Here is a 22954-nt window from a genome sequence, read left to right as displayed (position 1 = left end):
CTCTTGATTTGTGGCAGTATTTATAAGAGAGCTTGTGGAGCAGATCAAGACTTTGCATTTGTACTTGTGTTTTAATCTTTGTGTATTTGTGCAAAATTTGTCCCAATATATATTGAGAGGATATAGAGTACAAAAAAACCCCACGCTTCTCACTGTGTGACGTTTTTGTGTTCAGACTTCATTTATTCACAATGAAGAAGAGCATAAGTAAAACAGGGGGAGTACAGCAATATGTGTGCTCATTTTAATCTGGGTACATAGTGACCAGAATAAACAGAAACTGGGAATGAGAGGGCAAGATCTCTGGGATTATTTCCCGAGGATTTCACTGCATTGCCAACACCTGTAACAGGGGCCATATTTCAGAAAATATTTATTCACATATTAAAAAAGGATTTCAGTTCAACATGGTCTAGATCTCCACACACACACACACACTCACATACACATACACATACACATCGTTGTGTTATCCAATAAAAATGTAGTACAAAATGTGACATTCAACCAAACAAAAATACACTATTAAAAATATATATAAATTACAATGTGCATAAGCGCGTACAGTTCATGAGTGGTCAGTGGGTTTATGAGGTGATGCACACCTCGAACAGACTGGCCACTGAGTGCAGCCGGTAGAAGATCCCGAACGGCATCCCGATGTTCACCGCAACCGCCCACGTCTGAAACTCGTACACGTCCGACCCGACGGTGTTGTCGAACTGAGGCCGGGCTCCGAAGGCAGGCATGATCCAGAGCTACAAAACACACATGCAGCGTACAGGATTACAATATAAAACTGGTGTTTTAAAGACACAAACGTCTTAGAAAAACGCTTTCAGAAACGAACAAAACTCTGAATTTTAATGCAGGCTTGTCGAAATAAAGGCAAAAATAGAGAGTGGAACCATCGTTAAAATGATCGAGGTGATTTCTCCGCCTCCCTAAAATGTGTTGTTTTGAGTTTTTAGGCTCTGTCTACACCTGGTGTTAAGATGCGTTTTGGTCGATCGGATCACAAGTGGACGAGGGAAACATTCCCGTTCACACCTGGTGTTTTAATCCGTCTCTTTTGTCCACTCTCAAACACTTGAAAGTGGACAAGCTCAAATACAAACACCTGTATTTAGCGTCGTCCACTTGTGATCCGATTGATCAAAACGCATCTTAATACCAGCTGTAAACGGCCTAATTTTAAGCTTTGTGTAACAAAAAAATAATAATGTAATAGGACTTTTTTTTTGTATTCGTCATTTAGTGGCTCTGAATTGTCAAAACGCCTCTCAAAACGCTTGCTACGGATGCGAAAAACACAGATAATCGAACCCGACCCGGATTTTTTTAAGACGGACGGAAGTTTCGAAGGTCACGCGATTAAGGTCGTATTTATTTTTAAACGTGCGAAAATTTCGGACTCGTTGTGCAAGCACCTTAACTCACTAAAAAGTATCAAGGGTCAGATACTTACAAATGACAGTCTGTGAGGTAAACTAAACCCTATTGGTTGTTTGAAAAGGGGGCGGAGCAACTCAATATGTCCCGCCTTAGCTTCCTGTTTCAGTGGAAGTTACATCAACGCACATTACGTTACGCTGCGCGTTTCAAGGCACTTTAGTGGGACTTTAAAGAATAAACATGTGTACCCCCCCCATAACTCAATAAAAAGCATCAAGGGTCGGACACTCACAATGACGTTGCAGAACAACAGGAAAGCGCAGATCTCCTTAAGCATCCTCCTCTTCCAGCAGAGGCGACCCTGAAGGATCCCCAGCGGGATGGGTAGCGTGTGAGCCGGGACGATCGAGCTGCTCCTCCTCTCCGGGTCTCTCTCTCTCACGGCCATGATGTTTGCGAAGACGGTGCTCGTCTCCGTCTCGATGAACGGCTCCCGGTGGAGGCCCTTGATGATGAAGGCGTTCTGGAGACACAACTGGATCACGGTCAGGACAGCGCAGACCAGGTTGAGCCTGTTCGTGCTCCCCATGACCCCTGACGCCAGAACCGCGACGATAATGAAGTAACAGATGAGGAACTGTCCTAAAGACGCTCCCACAAGAAGCCCGACATCCAGACTCCTCGTTGGGTTCTTCCCGGACACTTGCTCCCTCTTATCCATGCGGAAAATCACACAACCGATCAGACACGTGATGGACATGAGAATGATGGCGACTATGTTCATTATATAATGCATTATTAGCGCTCCCTCCGTCTTTTTCGGGTCTCCTTTGGCCACGTCCACCTCGTAAACCACGAATGTCGCCAGACCCGCCACTAGGATGATCAGACCCGCCACCGGCCCGACTAGGACGTCCCACGGGCTGAAGCGCAGCTTGTGACTGTGGTGTTCATCCATGTTGCGGCCCACGTTCTTCCACATGACGTAGGCCAAGGCGGAGGCGAAGAGGCTGTACTCGATGTTGAAGGGGTACAGGTAGTAAAAGGTCTTCTCGAAAACATCACACATGTCATGGATACACTTGCATTCGCTGTCTTCAGCGCGGCCTGGAAAAGCAAGAGGACAGAGAAACGTCAAAAAGATGCTCTACGCATAGCCAAATTAAACACATCAACCAGACAGTCGGCCCAGATCCGGGCCGCATCTGGGCCGACACTATGATGCTGTCTGGGCAACGAATGAGGTTTGATTGAGAATTTGCTTTGAAGCCTCAGTGCAAACCAATGACAAACTGAAATGATTGTGATTTTAACGGTAAAAGACGATTTTAACGGTAAAAACTGTTTTAACGGTGATTTTAACGGTAAAAATGCTGCGGTGAAAAACTGTTAATTGGTTTCTGTAAGATATACGATGAATAACTGTGATAGATCTAACCGTACATTTTACAGTAAAATACAGTTTTTGGAAGTGAAAAAGAACAAGTCATTGTATGATTTACAGTGAAAAAACGTAAATTGACATTCGCACAATTCGAAATATTTTTGTTGAAATAACTATGTTTCTTCATAGTTTTTTTCTAATCAGTTATGTACATTATGGTTTTATGTTACATTTAATCTTGTTAAATGAATGTTTACTCCATGATGGTGTTTAGTGTTTGTGTGAATGACACTGAGCAGCTTCTATATATTAGTATTAACTTTCTCAGCAACGCTGCTTGTGATGAGCTTTGATTGATCATGTGACTCTCATCTCCACTGTGATTGGTGGTTATCAGTGTATTACAATGGTACAAAACAGATATTAGTACTTTAATAGATCGATAAATTAACATCATATAGATAATGAAATACTGTAAATTTAAGTTAAGTCTGTAAAACCTAAAATGTTGCTACCGTATTTTTTTTACGGTACATTTCTGGCAGCCGTTTTTTTACCGTTTTTTTTTTTTTTTACAGTGTACTTTGGATGCTCTTTCTACTAATACCACATAAGTACGCAGGTCTGTGCATTTGCTGATGTCAAGCACCTTCTATGGTGACGTTGAAGCTGTGGCCGTTGTTTGAGGAACCGTTGGACGAAGGGTCCATTGGAGCCACTGTTTGATGGAGCGACTCTTCAGTCACAGCCGTCATCCACACCATGAGGTTCGTAGACAAGGTCAACATCAAGCCAAATCTATAACAATAGAGAGAGAGTAAATATTACTATACAGTAACACTAGCGTCTCTGTTCCAAAGAGGCATACAAGAGTATAGGTTTCCTATCAAAACCAAACATTTCCTTGAGCTAACTTAAAAAAATGTGTGCTCATTGCTTCACACAACTCTACAGTCAATGGGCTTGAAGTGTGGGTTACAAACAGATCGTTTCCGTCAGGGTGTGATCATTTCTCAGAATTCCCCATTAATTTCCCTTCCTGACTACATGAGGAGGTCAAGATGGCAGAAGACAAGGAAATAAAATGACTAAACCTGTAAACAAACCCAAACTTTATCTTGAAACCACACTGATAAAAAGGATTCTGTGGTGAAGTAAATGCTACAGGGGAAAAAAACGAATGTAATTTCTACATGAAAAAGTTAAATCTAAGATAAATCTAATCTAATTGAGTAATCTATATAAGTACTCAATTCAAGCTTGTAGAAATTAAAACGTTAAATATCAACGGTATAAAATTAAGTTAAACCTACTCAACTTTTTGTAATACTGGTGTTCCCATCATGCACTGGGGCAAAAAAAAACTCAAAAACAATCGTGTACCAAGTATTGAGGTCTCTGTGTTCGGGTGCCATGTTACTTCTATTATGTAGATACAGTATGAAAGTTATACAATATCTATTGTATTATAAAAGCATACACTTTAAAAGTGTAGTTTAATTCAGTGTTATATTGTTTGAGTAAAAAGTTAATTTTGTTCAATTTACTTAACTTAGTTAAGTAGACGCTACTTAATTCTATAAGTGAAATTAAATATAATTAAGTTATATTAACTTCAATTACATGTCAAATGAATGCTAAGTTCAATAGTAAGCATGTTTTACTTGATAATGATAGGTTATACAGAAAAAAATATGTTTATAAATGTGTTAGTGCAAATTGTTACGAGGATTTTATCAAGTAAATCCTACAAGTTATTTTTTTTCCAGTGCGAGGGCTCACCGTGTGATGTTTTGCTGTATCTGTACGCAGTCTTTTGCGTGGACCCAGAGGACGTATGTCTGGAATATGGAAGAGAGTATTATTTAAATGATCTATAAACACAAGAACGAATAACCTAAAAGAGCAGGAAAAGTTCTTCACACCTGGACGATGACAAACAGAGCTTGCACAGCAGGGAACACGACTTTCACCGGGGAATCGCAGTGGATTCGACCCACGTAATAAATGATCTTGAAAATATCCATGATGACACTGCAGACGCCAAACAGAACCAGTCCAGCTGATGAAGACACAAGCACAATATAAGCTCTTGAGTATATAGTGTAAACCAAACATTATTCAGATACCGGATATCATTTTTGATATTTGGGTGCAGGACAAGTTCATTTATGTAAGTGAGGAGAGCAAAATAAAGTAAACTGTGACATATTATACCCAAAACTTCTTCATACAGTGACTACCAGTAACATTTTTCACAAATTTGGGAGCAATAATTATTCCGACACTTTGACCTGAGCATGTTTTGCTGAAGTGTTTTTTCTTTAATTGCTAATGCTCCTTTTACAAACAGACTGAACAACATTAAGCATTGCTTGGTAATCGGTTGAGCTAAACTGGTATTATCTATTTGTGTAGTTAAATTAAACAGCTGAGAGATACTCAACATAATTCATCTGTGAGAGTCTAACAGAAGGACGGACAAAACCACTGAAATATCCACTGATCTGATAACTCTGAGTTCTGCTCATATTTCATTACCATTTATGCTATACCAACTATAGCGAATAAACTGTGATAATGTGAGAAATGTTGAAGTCGTTTGAATAAACTGTGGTTTGACTGTAGATCTGAAAACAACCCAGATGTTCTTTCTGAAATCTTTGATTGAATTGAATTTGATTCCATTCAACGCCATTTGTCAGAACCGGATTTGATCGTACTAATTAAGTCTTACCTCTCAGCCAAACTGGTCCAGCATGACTGTCTATATACAGCACTGCTCGATACACCCGAGAAGTGTGGACTTTGTAGTAAACCATCCAAACGGTGGTGAGGATGACGAGTAAGATGAGGAAAATCAGAAGATGAGAAGAAGAGATCTGGATCTTGTTGAAGACACTCCCGCTCACGATGGCGATTCCCAGGAGAAGGATATTTAGGGAGATGAACCCCGACAGAAGCCATCCCCAGTTTCGCCCCTTCTCTACTGTTTTTAACCTGCCATGGGCAAGAACCGGGCCGGCCATCTCACCATGGGAACACTGTCAAAAAAAAATCTGTTAAATTTACGGTAAAAAAAAAAAACGACTGCCAGAAATTTACCGTAAAATTTAGCAATATTTTAGGTTTTACAGACTCAACTTGAATTTACAGTAAAAAACGTATTTCATTATCTGATATAATGTTAATTTATCGATCTATTGAAGTACTAATATCTGTTTTGTACCATTGTGATACACTGACAACCACCAATCACAGCGGAGATCACGTAATCAATCAAATCACACGCACACACCATCATGGAATAAACATTAATTTAACAACATTTAATGTAACATAAAACCCTAATGTCCATAACTGATTAGAAAAAACTATGAAAAAACAGTTATTTCAACAAAAATACATCAAAATGTGAAGTGTCGCGCAGGGAATAGTGAGAATGTCAATTTACGTTTTTTTTTTACTGTAAATCGTACAATGACTTTTTCTTTTTCACTTCCAAAAACGGTAAATTTAACGATATTTTACCGTAAAATTGTAAATGTACAGTTAGATCTATCGCAGTTATTCACCGTATCTAGTGCAGAAACTTTCTGTTAACCAATTTACAGTTTTTCCACCGTAGCATTTTTACAGTATTTTACCGTAAAAATAAAAAATCATACTAACTTGGATGGTGGATATCTGGTTCTCGATGGCTTCAAGGTCTTCCTTGGTCGTCATGTTGATTGAGTTAGAAGAGCTGTCCACAAGAAAACACAAGTAAAGTTGCAATTGAGTCCGAGTTGCAAAGAGTCTTCTGCATTAGAAGGAGTCTAGCTTCCTCAAGCTGTACTGTATATATACTTGAACCCGCATCTAACCAATCTCCTCCCCTCTCTTCCGCTTACGTCTAGTCCTGCGTCGGTCCCTCATCGGAAGGAGTCCTGCATCCTCAAATCTGACCTGACAGTATTGGAAATCTAGAAGGATTTCACCTTTACTTGAACTGGACCAGGGCCAACCAATGGCCCTCAGCTATTGTGATAACAGTGTTTAACAAGAGCACTACCTGTACCACCTCCACTCTCTCGGTGTGTTTGGTGACGGAGGAAACGTGAAGTTCTGATCAGACACCCTCAGCTCTGAGTCATCAACAAATATTACGCTTTCATTTACCTCAGCCATATCTGTTTTCAAAATATTAAGCCTTTATTTACTCGGCTTTTCGGGATCCGTGCGCTATTGAGCCTCACCCAGTTTCATTGTAAATGTTTGAGTGCGGTTGTACAATTTAAGATTAATTGTGCCATTGTTTCTTTTGTGACCTATGAGCGCTATGCATTAATGGTGATTATTATTGTTAACACCATGCAGCAATATTTAAAGCAGCTTTATTATTGAGTAGTTGGTATTTATATATTCACATTTAATCTTTTAACAGGCACTTTTATTCTAAGTGACTTGTAACAATTTTAGTAGATCCATAAGCATTTCAAGAGTAAACATGGTGTAAAAAAATGATATGAGCAATAAGTTATGAAAACATATAATAATAATAATTCTTTACATTTATGTAGCGCTTTTCTCGGCACTCAAAGCGCTTTACATAGAAGGGGGAATCTCCTCAAACTCCACCTTACACAAAAAACAACTTACGTAATGTTTGTTTGTTTATTATATGTTTTTGCGGTCAAGTCACCTTCATTTATATAGCGCTTTTAACAATTTAGATGGTTTCAAAGCAGCTTTACAGTGATAATAGGAGATTACAGTAACACTTTACAATAAGGTTCATTAGTTAACTTAACATATACTAAGAATGATGAATAACCTATACTTCTACAGCATTTATTAATCTTAGTTAATGTTAATTTCAACATTTACTAATACATTATTAAACTCAAAGGTTGTATATGTAAAACATTATTTAATGCTGTGTGAACAAACAATGAACAGCTGTATTTTTATTAACTAACATTAACAAAGCTTACTAAATACTGTCTGTAACAAATGCTTTTTGCTCATTATTAGTTCATGTTAGTTAATACATTAATGAACATTATTGTAAAGTGTTACCGTTTTTACATTGCTTTAACTCATCAAAAGAAGTTTGCAATTTTCAACTTTTGTAAACAATACAAGATTCAGCTCAATTTCTTTAAGTCAGATTAATGTAATTTAAGTTGAAATGACTTAAACATTCAAGTTGATTGTACTTTTTTTTACAGTGCAAAAGCTAAAGATTATTTGGCACATTTATTCAATTAGCAGATGCATTTAAAAAAAAGCATTTACATAACACAAGTTATTACTGTTAGTGTCCTCCACTTACCACGAGTAGAAACCGCTGGCCTTCTGAGGAGCGTGCCACTTCATTGCATTTATACGCACTTGCCGACACAATGATTTACTGTAGTAACACTGAAGGACCTGCAACCTGTCAGACACAACAAACAGTGCACGAATTATTAGACAAAAAATTAACATCTAGGATACACTGTGCAATTAAATAATAAATCTTCAAACATCAGTGGAGCTGTGTATGATAATGCCACAGTAATGGGACATCGTGAAATAAACGCCATAACCCCCATAAATAACATTACGCAATTATTAATGCAGGTGTCAATGCCTGGTAGTAACTCACAGAGGTTATATAATAATAATTCCTTACATTTGAACTGTAACAACATTAATATGAAGAAAATGACATGTCTAATTTAATGTGCATCAGTATTTCATGTTAAAACATAAATATTCATGAATATTTAAAGCTACAAATAAAGATATGAAAACAATATTTTCATCATTCAAGAGCATGCACCCACTTTAAACACAAAAAAGGTTTGAAATATACAATACATATATATTTCAAACCTTTTTTTGTGTGTGCAAAATTGTTTGTTTGTGTGTCCTGAAAGTGGGTTTATATATATATATATATATATATATACTGTATATATATTTAAATATATAATTGATTAAGCATTTAAACTTGATGTGATTGTCAAACATTAGTGGATCATGTTTAGGATATTCTTGATGAACTTTATGATATTATTATGATGAGCAAAAATGGCTCGGAAGAGAAAAGGCAGTTTTTAACTTGCTGGACTGTGATGCTATTTTCTGCTGGAAACAAACTTTGTTGCATTATATTTTCCTGTTATCACTGTAAAGCTGCTTTGAAACAATCTGTAGTGTAAAAAGCGCTGTATAAATAAAGGTGACTTGACTTAACATAATAGTTTTGCTCAAGGCTGTTTATGAATATGTGTGTATGTTTTGAGAGCAGAAAGTCTTTCTTTCATCAGATAACATTTTATTTTGAATCCCGAAATGTGGAAAGATTGCTTTTGCGAGGACGGAGCCGAAGCCAGCAGCAAAAATATGACATTGTGATGAATATGTGTCCACTAAAAATCACTAAAACTAGTCATTGCAAAAAATGGCACAGATAAAACATGATACAACTAGCATATTTGTGCAGATATCACGTGGTTTGATGCATCGTTTGCACTTTCTTACGTTTTATGGGCCACTTTAATTGTACTAATAATCTTATTAAACAACATAATAGTTTTGCTTAATGCGGCTTATTAACATGTGTGCTTGTTTGGGAGCAGGGCAAGAAAGTCTGGTTTAACTTTAGTTTGATGGTCTTTAACACATTCTGTTGACTATAAATAACATTGCACCTTCATGTCTACTAACTCTCATTAGAGTATTAGTAGAGTATTAGTAGACTGGTAGGGTTAGGGTTAGAATAAGTTAAGACATGTACTTGCAAAGTTTCTTATAGTCAATATAATGTCTGATGGAGGATCATCACAATACAGAGTTAGCATATTAAGCAGAGAGTCTACTAATACTCTAATGAGAGTTAATTGACATGTAAATGCAAAGTTACTTATACTCAACAGAATGTTCTAAACTAAGGGACCATCAAAATAAAGTGTTACCGAAAGTCTTTCTCTCGTCAGATAATGGGGAAAAGATTGCATGTTTTGTGAGGACTGATCCGAAGCCACACCCTCGCGAGCAGCGCGCGCGTCCGACGTGTCCTTGGAAACTCCGCGCGTCTCTCGAGCGCGCAACACGGGTTCAGTCCTGAAGCACAACGCGCGCGTGGAGGAGTGGAAGAGTGGAAGAGTGATGGAGGCTGAGGTTCGAGATCACCATGAATGACAAATACCACAAGGCAGCTCGGGATGGCTACCTCGACCTGCTGAAGGAAGCGACGCGCAAGGACCTGAACGCGCCGGACGAGGATGGCATGACGCCCACGCTTTGGGCCGCGTACCACGGCAACCTCGACGCGCTGCGGATGATCGTCGCGAGAGGGTAATGCCCCGCGTTTACAGTCGCATATACATGTACGAGCTGGGTTTGCTCGTAACTTTAGCTGAAGTCTGTTACCCGCATGTTTGCGCGCGGGCATTATTGGCCACGATAATATTATCAACACAACCGGATGAATCTGCACAACGCTTGATGATTTCATTGAGTTAATTGGGTGTGCAGTTCTCAGATCTCCAATCTACTTCCTTAAATCTGTACTTGTGATGTTTATGGTAGTTTTATAGAACATTTCAGTTTACAGAGGCCATTACTGAGGTCATATTAACATGACAGTGACACCATAAATGGTTAGGTTTATTCACTGTAGTACAACGTTTTATAAATTACCCGGAAACACTTTACAATAAGGTTTATTTGTTAACTGCATTAGTAATAATTAACTGCACTTATACAGCATTTTTTAATCTTTGTTCATTTCAACATTTACTAATACTTTATTAAAATCTTGTTAGCATTAGGCTAGTTGATGCACTGTGAACAAACAATGAACAGCTGTATTTTTTATTAACTGATGTTAAAAAAGAGAATAATAAATACTTTAACAAATGTATTGGTTATGGTTAGTTCATGTTAGTTAATACATTAACTCATGTTAACTAATGAACCGTATTGTAAAGTGTTACCAGTTACCCGAAAACGTACTTCTGGTTATATAAACTAAGTGGTTTTATTCAAGTCTAAAACATCATGTAAAACTGAATCTCTACATTTAATTACATCAACAAAAGCCATTTTTAAAAGGTCAGATAGTGGTATTTAGTGTTTTTTTGTACTGGTATTTTTTTTTTTGCCATTTTTTCTGTTTTTTTTTTTGAGTTCCTGTTGTTCTAGTGATCGTTTTTTGTACTGGTATTTTTTGCGGTTTTTTATGTTTTTTATTTATTTCCTGTAGGTCTAGTGATCTGTTTTTGTAGTGATAGGCCTATTTATTACTGTTTTTCTTTCATGTTTTTGAGTTCCTGTAGCTCGACTGGAGAGCATGCCATTAGCAACACCAAGGTCATAGGTTCGATTCCCTATTAATGTATGGGCTGATTAAAAATGTATACCTTGAATGCACCTTAAGACGGATATACTGCCCTTGCCACTTCTTTGTGGCCCTTATTTGTGTCATTTGAGTTGTTTCACCACTAAGGATGCATTAACAATTCTACATGATTTGATCGAAGGCCACTCTGTTAATGCCGCAGATAAAAGCGAAGCACACAAAAGCTTTCATTAGAGCTGACCTGGTTTGCTAGTGGCCCTTTATAAAAGCTCTTAATTGTCAGATGTTCTCCCAGTCCTGAATGGATAATCGGACTCTTTGAGCGTTGAAAGCCACTGTGATCTCCACATAAAGCAAAGCAAGCGTCACATTTCTGCATTAGAGCCAACTTATGCCCATGTACACATAGGGCTTCAGTGATTAATCCCTTCATTCGGGTGTTTCTTCTCTGTAGTGATTAAGTCAAAGCATGAAGCATGAATTCCCACGATAATGCCCAGAAAAAAAGGTTTTCGAGAGGGCGTTAGTGCATTACAGCACATGAGAACACTGTGCGACTCATAAACATTCATGCTATTAGAAGTTGCTAAGAAATAGGGACAGTAAAATTACGCAAAAAATACTAATGACAGTACAAATAGACATTTATGGGTGGCGGGGATCATATAGCAGTCATTTGTTAGGAGATTATATAATAGTCCTGTTCCAGTACGTTCATAATGTTCTGACTGTCATACATCGTATTATCTGACAGTGTTAGTGGGGTAAAAATGACAGTTCATAACTCACATAAGAGTACATGTCTGATTGTTTCGGATAAGGATCTCTTATTTTATAGGACAACACATGCATGTGATAAAATAAGTGATAGAAGTATTGGCGTGCAAAAAATCAAGGTCAAGCAGGTTAGCGGGTCATAATCCGAATTCTGGCTTGACCCAGTACAGCGCACAGCTCCCTTTGCTAACTGTGAAAACCTTGCAGCTTTTCTCATCCATAATGCATCACTGCAAGGCTTCACCTGTCACACATTCAATATTAATTAGGCTCAGCCAGCGCTAGTTGTAGAGAGATGCAGTTTAACTGTATTGGGAAAATTAGCGCTCCACAAATCATATATTATTTTATCATGATTTGAGTTTTCACTATAATGCATTGATGCTTGTTAAAATAATACATTCAACATTCATTTGTGTGCTTCATTCATATAAGTTTCAAAAACTCAGTTAAGGAAGAAAAAAATAAAACAACTCAAACTCTAAAACCAGCATTTTTTAAGTCGTTTTACTGCCCAAATATAAACCAAAGTAAAGCAAAACAAAGTTTCAATCTGAGTTTAGTTTCAAGCAATCCAATTATCATATCATAATGCATCCGATTGTATTGAGTCATAATGCAAAGTGATCTTTTTATACAGTTGCACTCTGTGTTTGTAGATATTTCAAGCCAGATTTGAATAATTGTGTGCTTAAAAAATTAATTTTCTGGAATGAATAGTGAATAATATGTCGTTTCTAGCGGTCAAGTTATGGCATGCGGTGACATTAATTCAGAAATCAGCTTCTGTGTTGATCAGGCCCGCGGTTATGCAGGAATTTAGTGTGACATCACCTGAGCAACTATCATTCCCCCTAGTAAGGAGACACCTATGAGTTACTCTTATTCAGGCAGGAGATCGCATTACAGATCCAGTGCTCTGGGGCGACATCAGCAGAGAACATTACTGGCTTATAGAAGAAAACATACTAAGATTTGCTTTATGAGGTTGTGTTGCGATATGTAAGCACTTTTATGACATTTGATGATTTTGGATACCAAATGTGCTTCGGTTTCGGTTTCATAGAGCAATGCATTATTTACTGGCCTGCATGGATGACAAGCCAGTGCTGAAAACATAATCAAAAAATCATGTGATTGCCAGTGTGGTCTCAGCTATTCTTGGGGTAAAACACAAGTGACAATGACAGCCTTATCCAGTTTCACCTTAACACATGCAAGTGTGAATTATGTTGCCATGTTATGTATTAAATATAACTTAGATTATATAACCTACAGTCAAACCAAAAATTATTCAGACACCAGATATAATTTTTGATTTTTTTTTTTCATTTATGTAAGTGAGGAGAGCAACATAAAGTAAACTGTGACATATTATACCCAGAAACTGTTCATACAGTGACTACCAGTAACATTTATACAAATTTGGGAGCAATAATTATTCCGACACTTTGAGCTGATCGTGTTTTGCTGAAGTGTTTTTTCTTTAATTGCGAATGCTCTTTTTACACACAGACTGAACAACATGAAGCATTGCTTGGTAATCGGTTGAGCTAAACTGGTATTATCTAATTGTGTAGTTAAATTTAACAGCTGACAGATATTCAACATAATTCATCTGTGAGAGTCTAACAGAAGGACGGACAAAACCACTGAAATATCCACTGGTCTGATAACTCTGAGTTCTGCTCATATTTTACCACCATTTTCTAAACTATAGCGAATAAACTGTGATAATGTGAGAAATGTTGAAGGTGTGTGTTTGAATAAAATTAGTTTTGACTGTATATACAGTCAGTCAAACCAAAATTTATTCAGATACCATCAACATTTCTCACAGTTTCTTCGCTATAGTTTAGAAAATATATATATAATTTATAAGCTGTGATGTAGTTAATCTGGTTCATTTCTTCTTTTTTTTTTGGCAAGTAGAAGTTCTGAATGGCCGGTAAGTAGCCAAATTGGCCGGTGACTGAAAAAGGGTAATTTCAAACCCTGTACATAACCTATATTATAGGGTCATTGGTGCCCAATCCTGTTCCTGGAGATCTATCTACCTGCAGAGTTCAGTCTGTAATTATCAAGCGCTCCTGAAGATCTTAATTATCTGGTTCAGTTGTGTTTGATCAGGGTTGGAGCTGAACTTGGCAGGAAGGTAGATCTCAAGTAACAGGATTACTAGTTTCATAAATGTCACCGTTAAATGCCACACCTGATATGGATCTCTATCACGCCTCTACTTTCAGGGGGAACCCAGACAAGTGTGACATATGGGGGAACACGCCACTCCACCTGGCCGCCTCCAATGGCCATCTCAACTGCCTGTCCTTCCTGGTGTCGTTTGGTGCCAATGTGTGGTGCCTGGACAACGATTACCACACGCCTTTGGACATGGCCGCCACCAAGAACCACATGGATAGTGTGCGCTATCTGGACTCCATCGCTGCCAAGCAGACGGCGCTCAACCCCAAGCTGGTGAGCAAACTGAAGGACCGGGCTTTCCGTGATGCCGAACGGCGCATCAAGGAGTGTGTTAAACTGCAGCAGAAGCACCGGCGGCGTATGGAGCGTAAGTTTCAGAGAGAGACAAACGAAGCATCAGTCTCGGACGCCATGAGCTTCTCCAGCTACGCCAGCAGCACCTTGAGTCGCAAGCTACACCACTTCAACACCGCCACTAATGTGCCATACTCCCAGGTCAGAAACTCTCCGATCGCTCTTCAATAGTTATCGATGTTAGTTACAAGCCAGACACTGAAGCAGATTTTTACCCTTTTGCCAACTTTGTCGCTCTAGGCTATCGATTTTCAATGCTTAAAGAGTCCCACTGTGGTGAAAATCAAGTTTTTAATGTTTGTTTATATGTCTATCTATGTGGTGTTTTTAATATGCTTTAAGACAAACCATGTGTAAATTCATAAGTCGACAAGTGTTTTCTCCTTAAAACTGCAGTGAACCAAAGACAGTCTCAAAAACACGGTTTGAAATCGCTGGTGTTTCTGACGTCACAAACTACCTTGTAACCAATGTGCCATTGGCTGAAACCCAGTGAAACTGGCTCTAGGATTTTCAGACCATGTGATTTCTATAAAATTGACCTATTCTGTCACATCTATGAATATGCAATGCTATTAGACAACAACGCCAGCTTAATTTAACGTGGTAATTCAGACACTCAGTTTATCTCAGCCAATATGAGCCTGAAACATAAGCAGAATGAATTGTGTAAAAAGCCGTAGCTTTCATTTTAACGCATTTCGTAGATATTATACTTTCTAACCAAGGCTTTTTTGCTAAAAAATACATTCATTCTGAACAACATCTTTGCTGATTCTCACTACTTTTACCAAAACAAAAACATCTAGAACAGTGGGGTGCCCAAACCTGCTCCTGCCGATCGACTGTCCTGCACAGTTTATCTCCAACCCTAATCAAACACACCTGACGCAACCAATTAAGGTCTTCAGGATCACTTGAAAATTAAAGGCAGGTGTGTTTGATTAGGGTTGGAGATGAAATGTGCAGGACAGTCGATCGGCAGGAGCAGGGTTGGGCACCCCTGATCTAGAAGCACCGGGAGGGAAGTGGATCTTAAAGTCCTCCTGTGGTGAAAATCAAGTTTTTAATGTTGTTTATATGTGGTGTTTTTAATATGGTTTCAAAACAAACCATGTGTAAATTCATAAGTCGACAGCATTGCTGACTATTTTCTCCTTAAAACTGCAGTGAAAAAAATCGCTGGCGTTTCTGACGTCACAAACTACCTTGTAGCCAATCACATCAATGTGCCGGCGGGCTTTTGCATATCATTAACTAGCAGAGGAGTCTCGAAAGATACCAGGTTATCCCGGTATGTTTTTCTGTTGGTATGAAAAATCGGGTAGATTTAGCAATATGGCGGGTGTATGATGTATATGTTATGATGAACTATATACTATGTCTTTCTCCACTGACGTTCTGAGTTGTTCAAAGCGTTCCTAAAGACTCTGACTCTGAGATGCGATCGGGAACATGGTTTGTGTAACATTTGCAACACATTATTAGCGGTTTGATAACATAGTCAAGCAAAAGACTAATCATATTAATTGCCGTTGTGTGTCCGACGTTGTAAAGAGTGACACCATTGTGCAGCGTTTACCTCAGTAAGTTGGGCTCATTTGCATATTCATAGAACCGCGCAAACTAAAGGAGGCAAGGGTGTCGAGTTACATTCAAGATATTTGAAGACATTGAAATATGTCATTTTGGTGATCAAAGATGAGTTTTAAGGGTTAAAAAGATGATTTTTAACCCTTTTGCCAACTTTGTCGCTCTAGGCTACTCTCCACGCCACAGCCAGGGGCAAAACTAAAATCCAGAGGAAGCTTGACAAGAAGAAGCAAGGTGACGGGACATTCAAGATTTACGAAGATGGCAGGAAGAGTGTCCGCTCTTTGTCCGGCCTGCAACTAGGCAACGACGTCATGTTTCTGAAGCAGGGCACGTACGTCAACCCTAAGGACCGGTCTCGTCGCAACATACGCGACATGTTCCCCAACGACAACGACGACGCCGTCTCGCGTGCCATCAGTGAACCCGACCTGCATGGTCAAGATGTGGACTACTCAGAGATCAGCACCGACTCAGGACACGACTCGCTCTTTAACCGTCCCGGTTTGGGAACCATGGTTTTCCGGAGAAACTACGTTAGCGGTGGACTTTTTGGCATTGGTAGCAGAGATGAAGGCAGTCTTGCAGGCAGCGATCGGGTCGATAATGTGCGCCTTCGCAGTCGAATGCATCGCGCACCCAGTTTAGATGACGATAGCATTGGTAGCGCCCATAGCTTGCAAGAGAGGAACGTGCAAGAGCTGCCTTGGGACGAGGTTGAGCTTGGACTGGATGACGATGACGAGCCGGAAACAAGCCCACTGGAAGTGTTCCTGGCCACACAGAACATGAACGAGTTCATTCCCATCTTCAAAAGAGAAAAGATCGACCTGGATGCCTTGTTGCTGTGCTCCGATGCCGACCTCAAGAGCATTCACATCCCGTTGGGACCCCGGAAGAAGATCATAGACGCATGCCAGCGCCGACTGGAGGCCATCGAGGAGCCAGGTTGCATAGAAGACACTGAGTTGTGAAGTTCCTCCATTACAGTCTGTTTTTACCTCAATGAATGTTTAAAGTTGAAGAATTGGTAAGAGTTTACAGAACCATTGTACCAATTTTTTTTTTCTTTGAAGATGGGAAAAGTTACTTTGTCAACATTTGGCCAATGAAGAAACAGTGCAGCAGAGATGCTAAAGAAAGAGAAGCCTAAACTAAGGGTGTGTTTACATGACAACGATATGCTTAAAACGGAGAAGTTTTTCCTTTGAGTTTTCCGCGTACAGACGACACCATTGTCAAAACGATCCCCATTCACACGGATCCACGAAAACGTCTAAAAGCGCTATTTTCTGCTGCCAGGCCAGTAGATGGCGATGAAACACTGTACACTGAACACGTAATACGCATGTGTATGACGTCATCGTCTTCAGAGATTTGCGTTTTTGTTGCTTACACGGAGACCGTTTTCTGAAACTTGCACTTTGAAACCCGTTTTGCGTTTTCAGGCGCCGGTTAACGTGTAAACGAACGGCCAAAACGCATAAAAGGTTTAACGTTTTTAGTTGAAAGCGGTGTCGTGTAAACAGCCCCTTAGAGTGGTCAATCCTGCTCCTGGACGCTCACCTTCCTAGCGCCAGTGTAACCGGTCTTACTCGACCCAATTCAAGCGGTATTCGAACCGGCGTCTCTGGCATGAGGCGGGCGTGCTAACAAGGACGCTAAAAGCCACAGTTGCTCGTTGGCCTCTTGAGACCAGGGGAGTGAGGTTTACTAGCTTGCTTCTGTTACACCAAAAGTCAAGTCACCTCCATTTATATAGCGCAATATAGCTCGTTTCAAAACAGCTTTACAGTGATAATAGGAAATTACAGCAACAGAGATTATTTGGGCTTTACAGCAGCTCTAGAATAAAGTTATTGTCCAGATAAAGTTAGTTTTGATTGATTCACTTCCGTTGCAAAGACCATTAGTTATTAACTTAGGGGTTAGCTTACACGACACAGTTTCAATCGAAAGATCTGGATAGCTTGAAAACACCCGCCCAGAAGTTTCTTGTGATCCCAACTGATTTTAGCTAGTTCAGGTGTGTTTAATTAGGGAAATGGAGCAGGATTGAACACCCTTGGCCTAAATCAACTCAAAACCAGGCAGAAATAAATAAAAAACAGCCTGTGGTACGATGAAGTCTCTTGTAATAATGCAATACAACTTTTATAGTAAAGGTTTTGAAATAGCTGAATGACCATATTACCTCTGTAACTGACACAAATGGCGCAATATGCATAAAAATGGAAATTACGTTAAAATTTAATGGTTATCACGTGTTATGTGGCAAATGAAGAGAGTGGAAATGAGGTCACATCTCATTACACACACTCTTAGTCTTATAATATTTCTGCCCCCATGGGGCATATTTCTCAGTGCCTACACATTTCTATACAAAATGTCATTTAAGACATAACTTTGTGTATATAATTTGACAAATGTTTCATAATTCTTTGTTAGACATGCAAAGATCAGTGCATGGTGGTAATTGTAGCTTTGCTAGTCTTTTTAATTACACACAGGGAGATTTGAATACATAATACAATCTGAAGTGAGTGTTGCTGTTGTGGGGACTGTATGTAGGAGAAAAGCGTTTGTCTGCACCACCCTCACATTATGTTACACATAATGTTTACATGTATTTAGCCATAACACGTTTTTTGAAACACGAGTAATTGGATGAGTGATGCATGGTTGAGTTGGCTTACACAGAGAGCCCTTTGTTGATCCAGGAGCTTTAACTTGCAGAACTCATTACCACGAGTCGTTTCGCTTTATGAGGACAGCAGTTTTTGAAGTATATTGTCAGTAAACTCTATGGTTCGTGCACAGGTCTGCAGTACAAGCTGGTCCGTTATAGTCCATGTGATCAAATTATTACATCGTGTCTTCCTTCAATATTTATAACCGCATTTACAGCCATGTTTTATAACCCTTACATCAACTTTATTTATAATGACATTTGCTGGTATTAAACAAATTCATAAACTTGCAATTTTTGTGAAGTGTGGTTTTCTTTGTCTGATCGTTTGTAAAGATATGATCAATGTGTTAAGTGGAAAATAGTCATTTTGGTAAGTATTAATGATCCCCTGCCTCCCGAACGAAAAGACTGTAAATGTTATGATGACTGTAAAAATGAACAAAATTATTATGAGCAATATGTTAAATGTTATGAGCAATAACCTCAATGACCCCTACAGGATAATAATTATGCTAAATATACAGTATATAATATAGACATCACCAATAAGAACTACACTCCTAATACGAGCTAAACAGGGTATTATTTTATAATAATCTTTAGATTTTTTTCTCTCTGGTTCTTTAGAAAACCATCTTTGTACTGGTGATTTAAAATTATTTTTAATCCTATTCCTGGGGACCCACAGCACTGAACATGTTGAATCTGTATGTCTTTCTTATTTACCAATTTGACCAGATTCAGATCATCAGCTCGTTAGAAGAGAGCCTTATGAACTCAAGATGTCAGATAAAAAACATACATAAAAATGTGCAGCAGTGGTTCTCCAAGACCAGGATTAAAACAACTAAAGGACTAGACGCCAACACAGAACTAAAGAGCCTGCAATGTAATAATAATAGCGAATAATACATGTTGTCATAAGCAGAATCAGTCTTGCTATCTATCAAACATGAAAGTTGTCACTTCAAAATCGGAGGTTTAACCTAATATTAATAACTTGTTTGTTTACTGGCTTCCGCTGAGGACAGTTTTCTTTGATACTTGGAAGGTAAATGTTGTGGCAACAAACTTTAAATGGAATTACTATATAAACACTGGCAGTTGCCCATAGTATTATTTATTTATTCATTCATTCAAATGCAGGTTCGAGTTAAACCCACAGAATTTAAACCTGATTTAAAAGAGTAATATAACAATATTCTAGCCAAAAATGTCAGATAACCATGCTTTTATTTAGTTTTTTTAATCACGAGAAATGTCATTGTGTGGTATGAAAGTACAGAAAATTTAGCATGTGTGAATTTAAATGTATTTATTTGAAACACATTTATTTTCTCCTAAGTATACTACAAATACATTTACATATTTTTGTACTTAATATAAATACCCTGCACTTTAGTTATCCGGAAATAGTGCTGAAGTCCAACTAAAAATATACTTAAGTATATTTGATTGTGAACTATAGCAAGTATACATTAGGTACACATATCTTGCATTTACATTATACAGAGATCATACTATCCTTACTAATAGTGATATTAAACACATTTTAGGCTTGATATTACGAAATGTTCAATAAAGAAGTGCTCGAAATAAAGTTTAATTATAATGTTTATATCAGTAAACATGTGAATGGATTTGTAGTGTACTTAGTATGAAATAAAATGTATTTTAAATACGTTTTGGTATATGTTTTTTCACTAGGGCACATTTTCATTTGGTTACTGATTCAACTCTGCAGATTTAAACATCAGTGACTGTTAAAGTCACATTCAGGTTATTTTGTCATCACATCCACAATCAGATCTGCTGAAACCACACCATTCATGCATTGAAATCAGTTTCATCATAAACAGGATTTACGAAATGCACTCCCGACTGGGTTAGGGTCACTGAGTTCATCATCTCTGTCCCGTACAGCTCCGATACTTCTGGCATCATCGTCGGCTTGTCGAACATTGGGTTGTCGTAGCCCCGGTCCAATGCGCCACCAAGCTCCCCAACGTCACCGTTGTTCCTCCATTTGCTGAAAGAGGGGATGCTAGGCATTCTGGGCATCGTAACCAAGCCACGCCGATAGAGGAGAACAACGCCTGCGAGTAAACCCAGTCCGATCAGGGATCCCAGAACGGCTCCCACCACCACTCCCGGCGCACTGTTTCCCGCAATTTCACCGCTACTCGCTCCCGATGACGCCTGGAAATCTGCACTGGTGATGCCGATGTTCGATCCGTGGTCGTGCACATCCTTCACTATCTCACGAGCGAGACTTTCCGCGAGATTCCCGGCGTCTTGACCCGTTTCCCGATCCAGAAGCAGCACCTGTATCTCCTGGGTGGATCCGAAAGGAATCAACGCTAGCAGGCTTTGCTCCTTTGAAACTTTCGACACGGCCATCTTTATAGTCTTGTATTTTGGCAGGCTGAGAAAGTAATGCAGGAGTCGATTACGATACGACTCAAAGTTGAAGCTCGAAGAGAAGCGAACGTCCACGACGGCGCCGCAAACATCGCAACAATGTCCGACTGGATGCAGGGGTTTCTTGCACTCCAACGGATCGCATTTCACGTTCGCGCAGATCTCTTCTCGATTCTTAGAGTTATCGCAGATGCATCCCGTTATATCGGCGCAACTTGATCCGCCAACGCGAACGGGTGAGGATCCGTGGAACTGGAGCCGGCCGAAATCTGATGATAAGTACTGGGAAAACTCAGAGCTGCTGGTGAACTTCTTCCCAAGAACAGACACGCTTTTCACCGGCACATCATGATCACATGAAACGTCCACACGGAAAGAGGTTGCTTCTCGAAACACGACGTCGTCAAACTGGCACGGGACACTCTCCTCGTGGACGGAAAACTGATATCTTCCTCCGTGAAGGTCGTCGATAGAAGTCGCGGCTAACCATAGTGACGGGTCGAACCACTTCAGAGACTCAGGGTCTTTAAACTGTGCCGTGACTCCAGATCCACATCCGGGATCTCCTCCTTCTCTCACGGAAAACCCAGAACCAGACGCCAGGATCAGCTGTCCATCCACCGGCAAACTCATCCCAGTGAGAGTGTGAGACGTTTCCACGTACACTGATACTTTCCTCTGAGCTAGAAACACCACTTGGTCATTCCCGCAGGGAACAGAGCCTTTATCCCAGTTGGTTGCGTTCTCAAAGTTGGTGTCTGGGATCCATTGCTTGTAGAGAGCATTGGCAAATGGATTTAAAATGCAAAGGAAAAGCAGGACGCTGTGTCGAAGAGCCATCGTGAGAGGAATGAGAGGGAAGAAAAACACAGAACGACCTTTGGTCTGACGCTAACGGTGCGACTGTCACATGAGAGTCCAAGCTATAACTTGGTGAAAAATTCACAAGAGCTATTTTGTCAGTAAAACATCTACTACGATGACGACAAAGGCACACATTGGGATGACTGTGGAATATTTAATAGGCCAACTGTTGGACCTCTATTGCGTACTTTTAGCAGAAAAACATGACGTAGGAAAGGAGAGAAAATGCTTTGTTACCTTACCTCCCTCTTTCTCTCTTATTTCTTCTTAAATGATGCCATGTTTGCCAGACTGCAATGCCATGCTACTTCAGCACTGAAAGACGCTGTGAGCCATTTCCACCATTTTGCTAACTTCGCCAGATTAGCCACTGAATTAGACTAGTCCCATCACTACAACCACCAAAGACACGACAGCCAATTCCATGGCAGAAAACCCAAACATGCCAAATGATTGACAGGCAATTTGTGTTTCTGATTGGCTGAAAAGTGCAGGATACATCAGAGATGTAGTGTTTCTCCAAGCCATTTAATAAAACATACAGCACCCTGCAGGATAAGTATTTTATTTACTACGATTAGTTTTCAAAGTTACCCTAGGGACATGTCGGCTAAATAAAATACATTTCCTCTCCCACTCTTATATTGCTTATTACTCGGCACTAAAGCTCCTCTGTTACATAATCAGAAATAGAGGGATGGCCGATACTATCGAATTTTTATAACCCTGTCATACATCACTTACTTAACAGTGTCACTACACCAAATTGTTTACAAAATTGAACTAGGCTAAACCTCAGGTTACAGAATTCTCATCAACATAATGAATTAATAGCTACCTTAAATTAATTAACCAACTAGCGATTTTAAATGTTAATATCAAATGCCCTACTCTATATAAAGTTGTATATCATTTATATTATATTATATAAGTATGT

General features: G+C 39.2%; 3 protein-coding genes across 4 annotated transcripts in view; 1 reads left to right on the top strand and 2 right to left on the bottom strand.

Annotated features, from left to right (window-relative positions):
- Positions 1–448: 448 nt before the first annotated feature.
- otop2 (otopetrin 2) overlaps positions 449–22954 on the bottom strand; it is a 35731-nt gene continuing 13225 nt past the window's right edge. Inside the window, exons 2-9 of one of the 2 annotated variants that reach the window (XM_056250538.1) lie at positions 8097–8201; positions 6452–6524; positions 5517–5823; positions 4705–4841; positions 4562–4620; positions 3429–3577; positions 1688–2502; positions 449–758 (exon numbers count right to left, since the gene is read on the bottom strand). In XM_056250538.1, the coding sequence (XP_056106513.1) occupies positions 588–758; positions 1688–2502; positions 3429–3577; positions 4562–4620; positions 4705–4841; positions 5517–5823; positions 6452–6524; positions 8097–8140 (1755 nt within the window). In that variant the 5' untranslated portion in view covers positions 8141–8201 and the 3' untranslated portion in view covers positions 449–587. Of the gene's footprint in view, positions 759–1687; positions 2503–3428; positions 3578–4561; positions 4621–4704; positions 4842–5516; positions 5824–6451; positions 6525–8096; positions 8246–22954 lie in introns of those variants that run through there. The other variant, XM_056250537.1, reaches the window with a different exon arrangement.
- On the top strand, positions 9814–17339 carry ush1ga (Usher syndrome 1Ga (autosomal recessive)). The gene is made up of 3 exons (XM_056250540.1): positions 9814–10108; positions 14138–14588; positions 16208–17339. The coding sequence occupies exons 1-3, from the start codon at positions 9945–9947 to the stop codon at positions 17012–17014; spliced, it is 1422 nt and encodes a 473-aa protein (XP_056106515.1). The 5' UTR covers positions 9814–9944; the 3' UTR covers positions 17015–17339.
- On the bottom strand, positions 20028–22050 carry amn (amnion associated transmembrane protein). Its single transcript, XM_056250539.1, has one exon. It carries the CDS (start codon positions 21991–21993, stop codon positions 20560–20562), a length of 1434 nt encoding a protein of 477 aa, XP_056106514.1. The 5' UTR covers positions 21994–22050; the 3' UTR covers positions 20028–20559.

The sequence above is a fragment of the Rhinichthys klamathensis genome, unplaced genomic scaffold (genome assembly GCF_029890125.1).
Source record: "Rhinichthys klamathensis goyatoka isolate OS25496 unplaced genomic scaffold, OSU_Roscu_1.1 h1tg000070l_1, whole genome shotgun sequence".
Taxonomy (NCBI): Eukaryota; Metazoa; Chordata; class Actinopteri; order Cypriniformes; family Leuciscidae; genus Rhinichthys; species Rhinichthys klamathensis.
Note: the sequence above shows the minus strand (reverse complement) of the source record. Positions and strands in the feature narration are given on the sequence as shown.

What these genes read in the sequence shown, in the direction of transcription:
- ush1ga (XM_056250540.1), top strand. Translation starts at nt 9,945, where the DNA reads ATGAATGACAAATACCACAAGGCAGCTCGGGATGGCTACCTCGACCTG. An exon ending in CGGATGATCGTCGCGAGAGG is followed by an intron (nt 10,109 to 14,137) that starts GTAATGCCCCGC and finishes CTCTACTTTCAG; the next exon opens with GGGGAACCCAGACAAGTGTG. An exon ending in CTAATGTGCCATACTCCCAG is followed by an intron (nt 14,589 to 16,207) that starts GTCAGAAACTCT and finishes TTGTCGCTCTAG; the next exon opens with GCTACTCTCCACGCCACAGC.
- amn (XM_056250539.1), bottom strand. Translation starts at nt 21,993, where the DNA reads ATGGCTCTTCGACACAGCGTCCTGCTTTTCCTTTGCATTTTAAATCCA.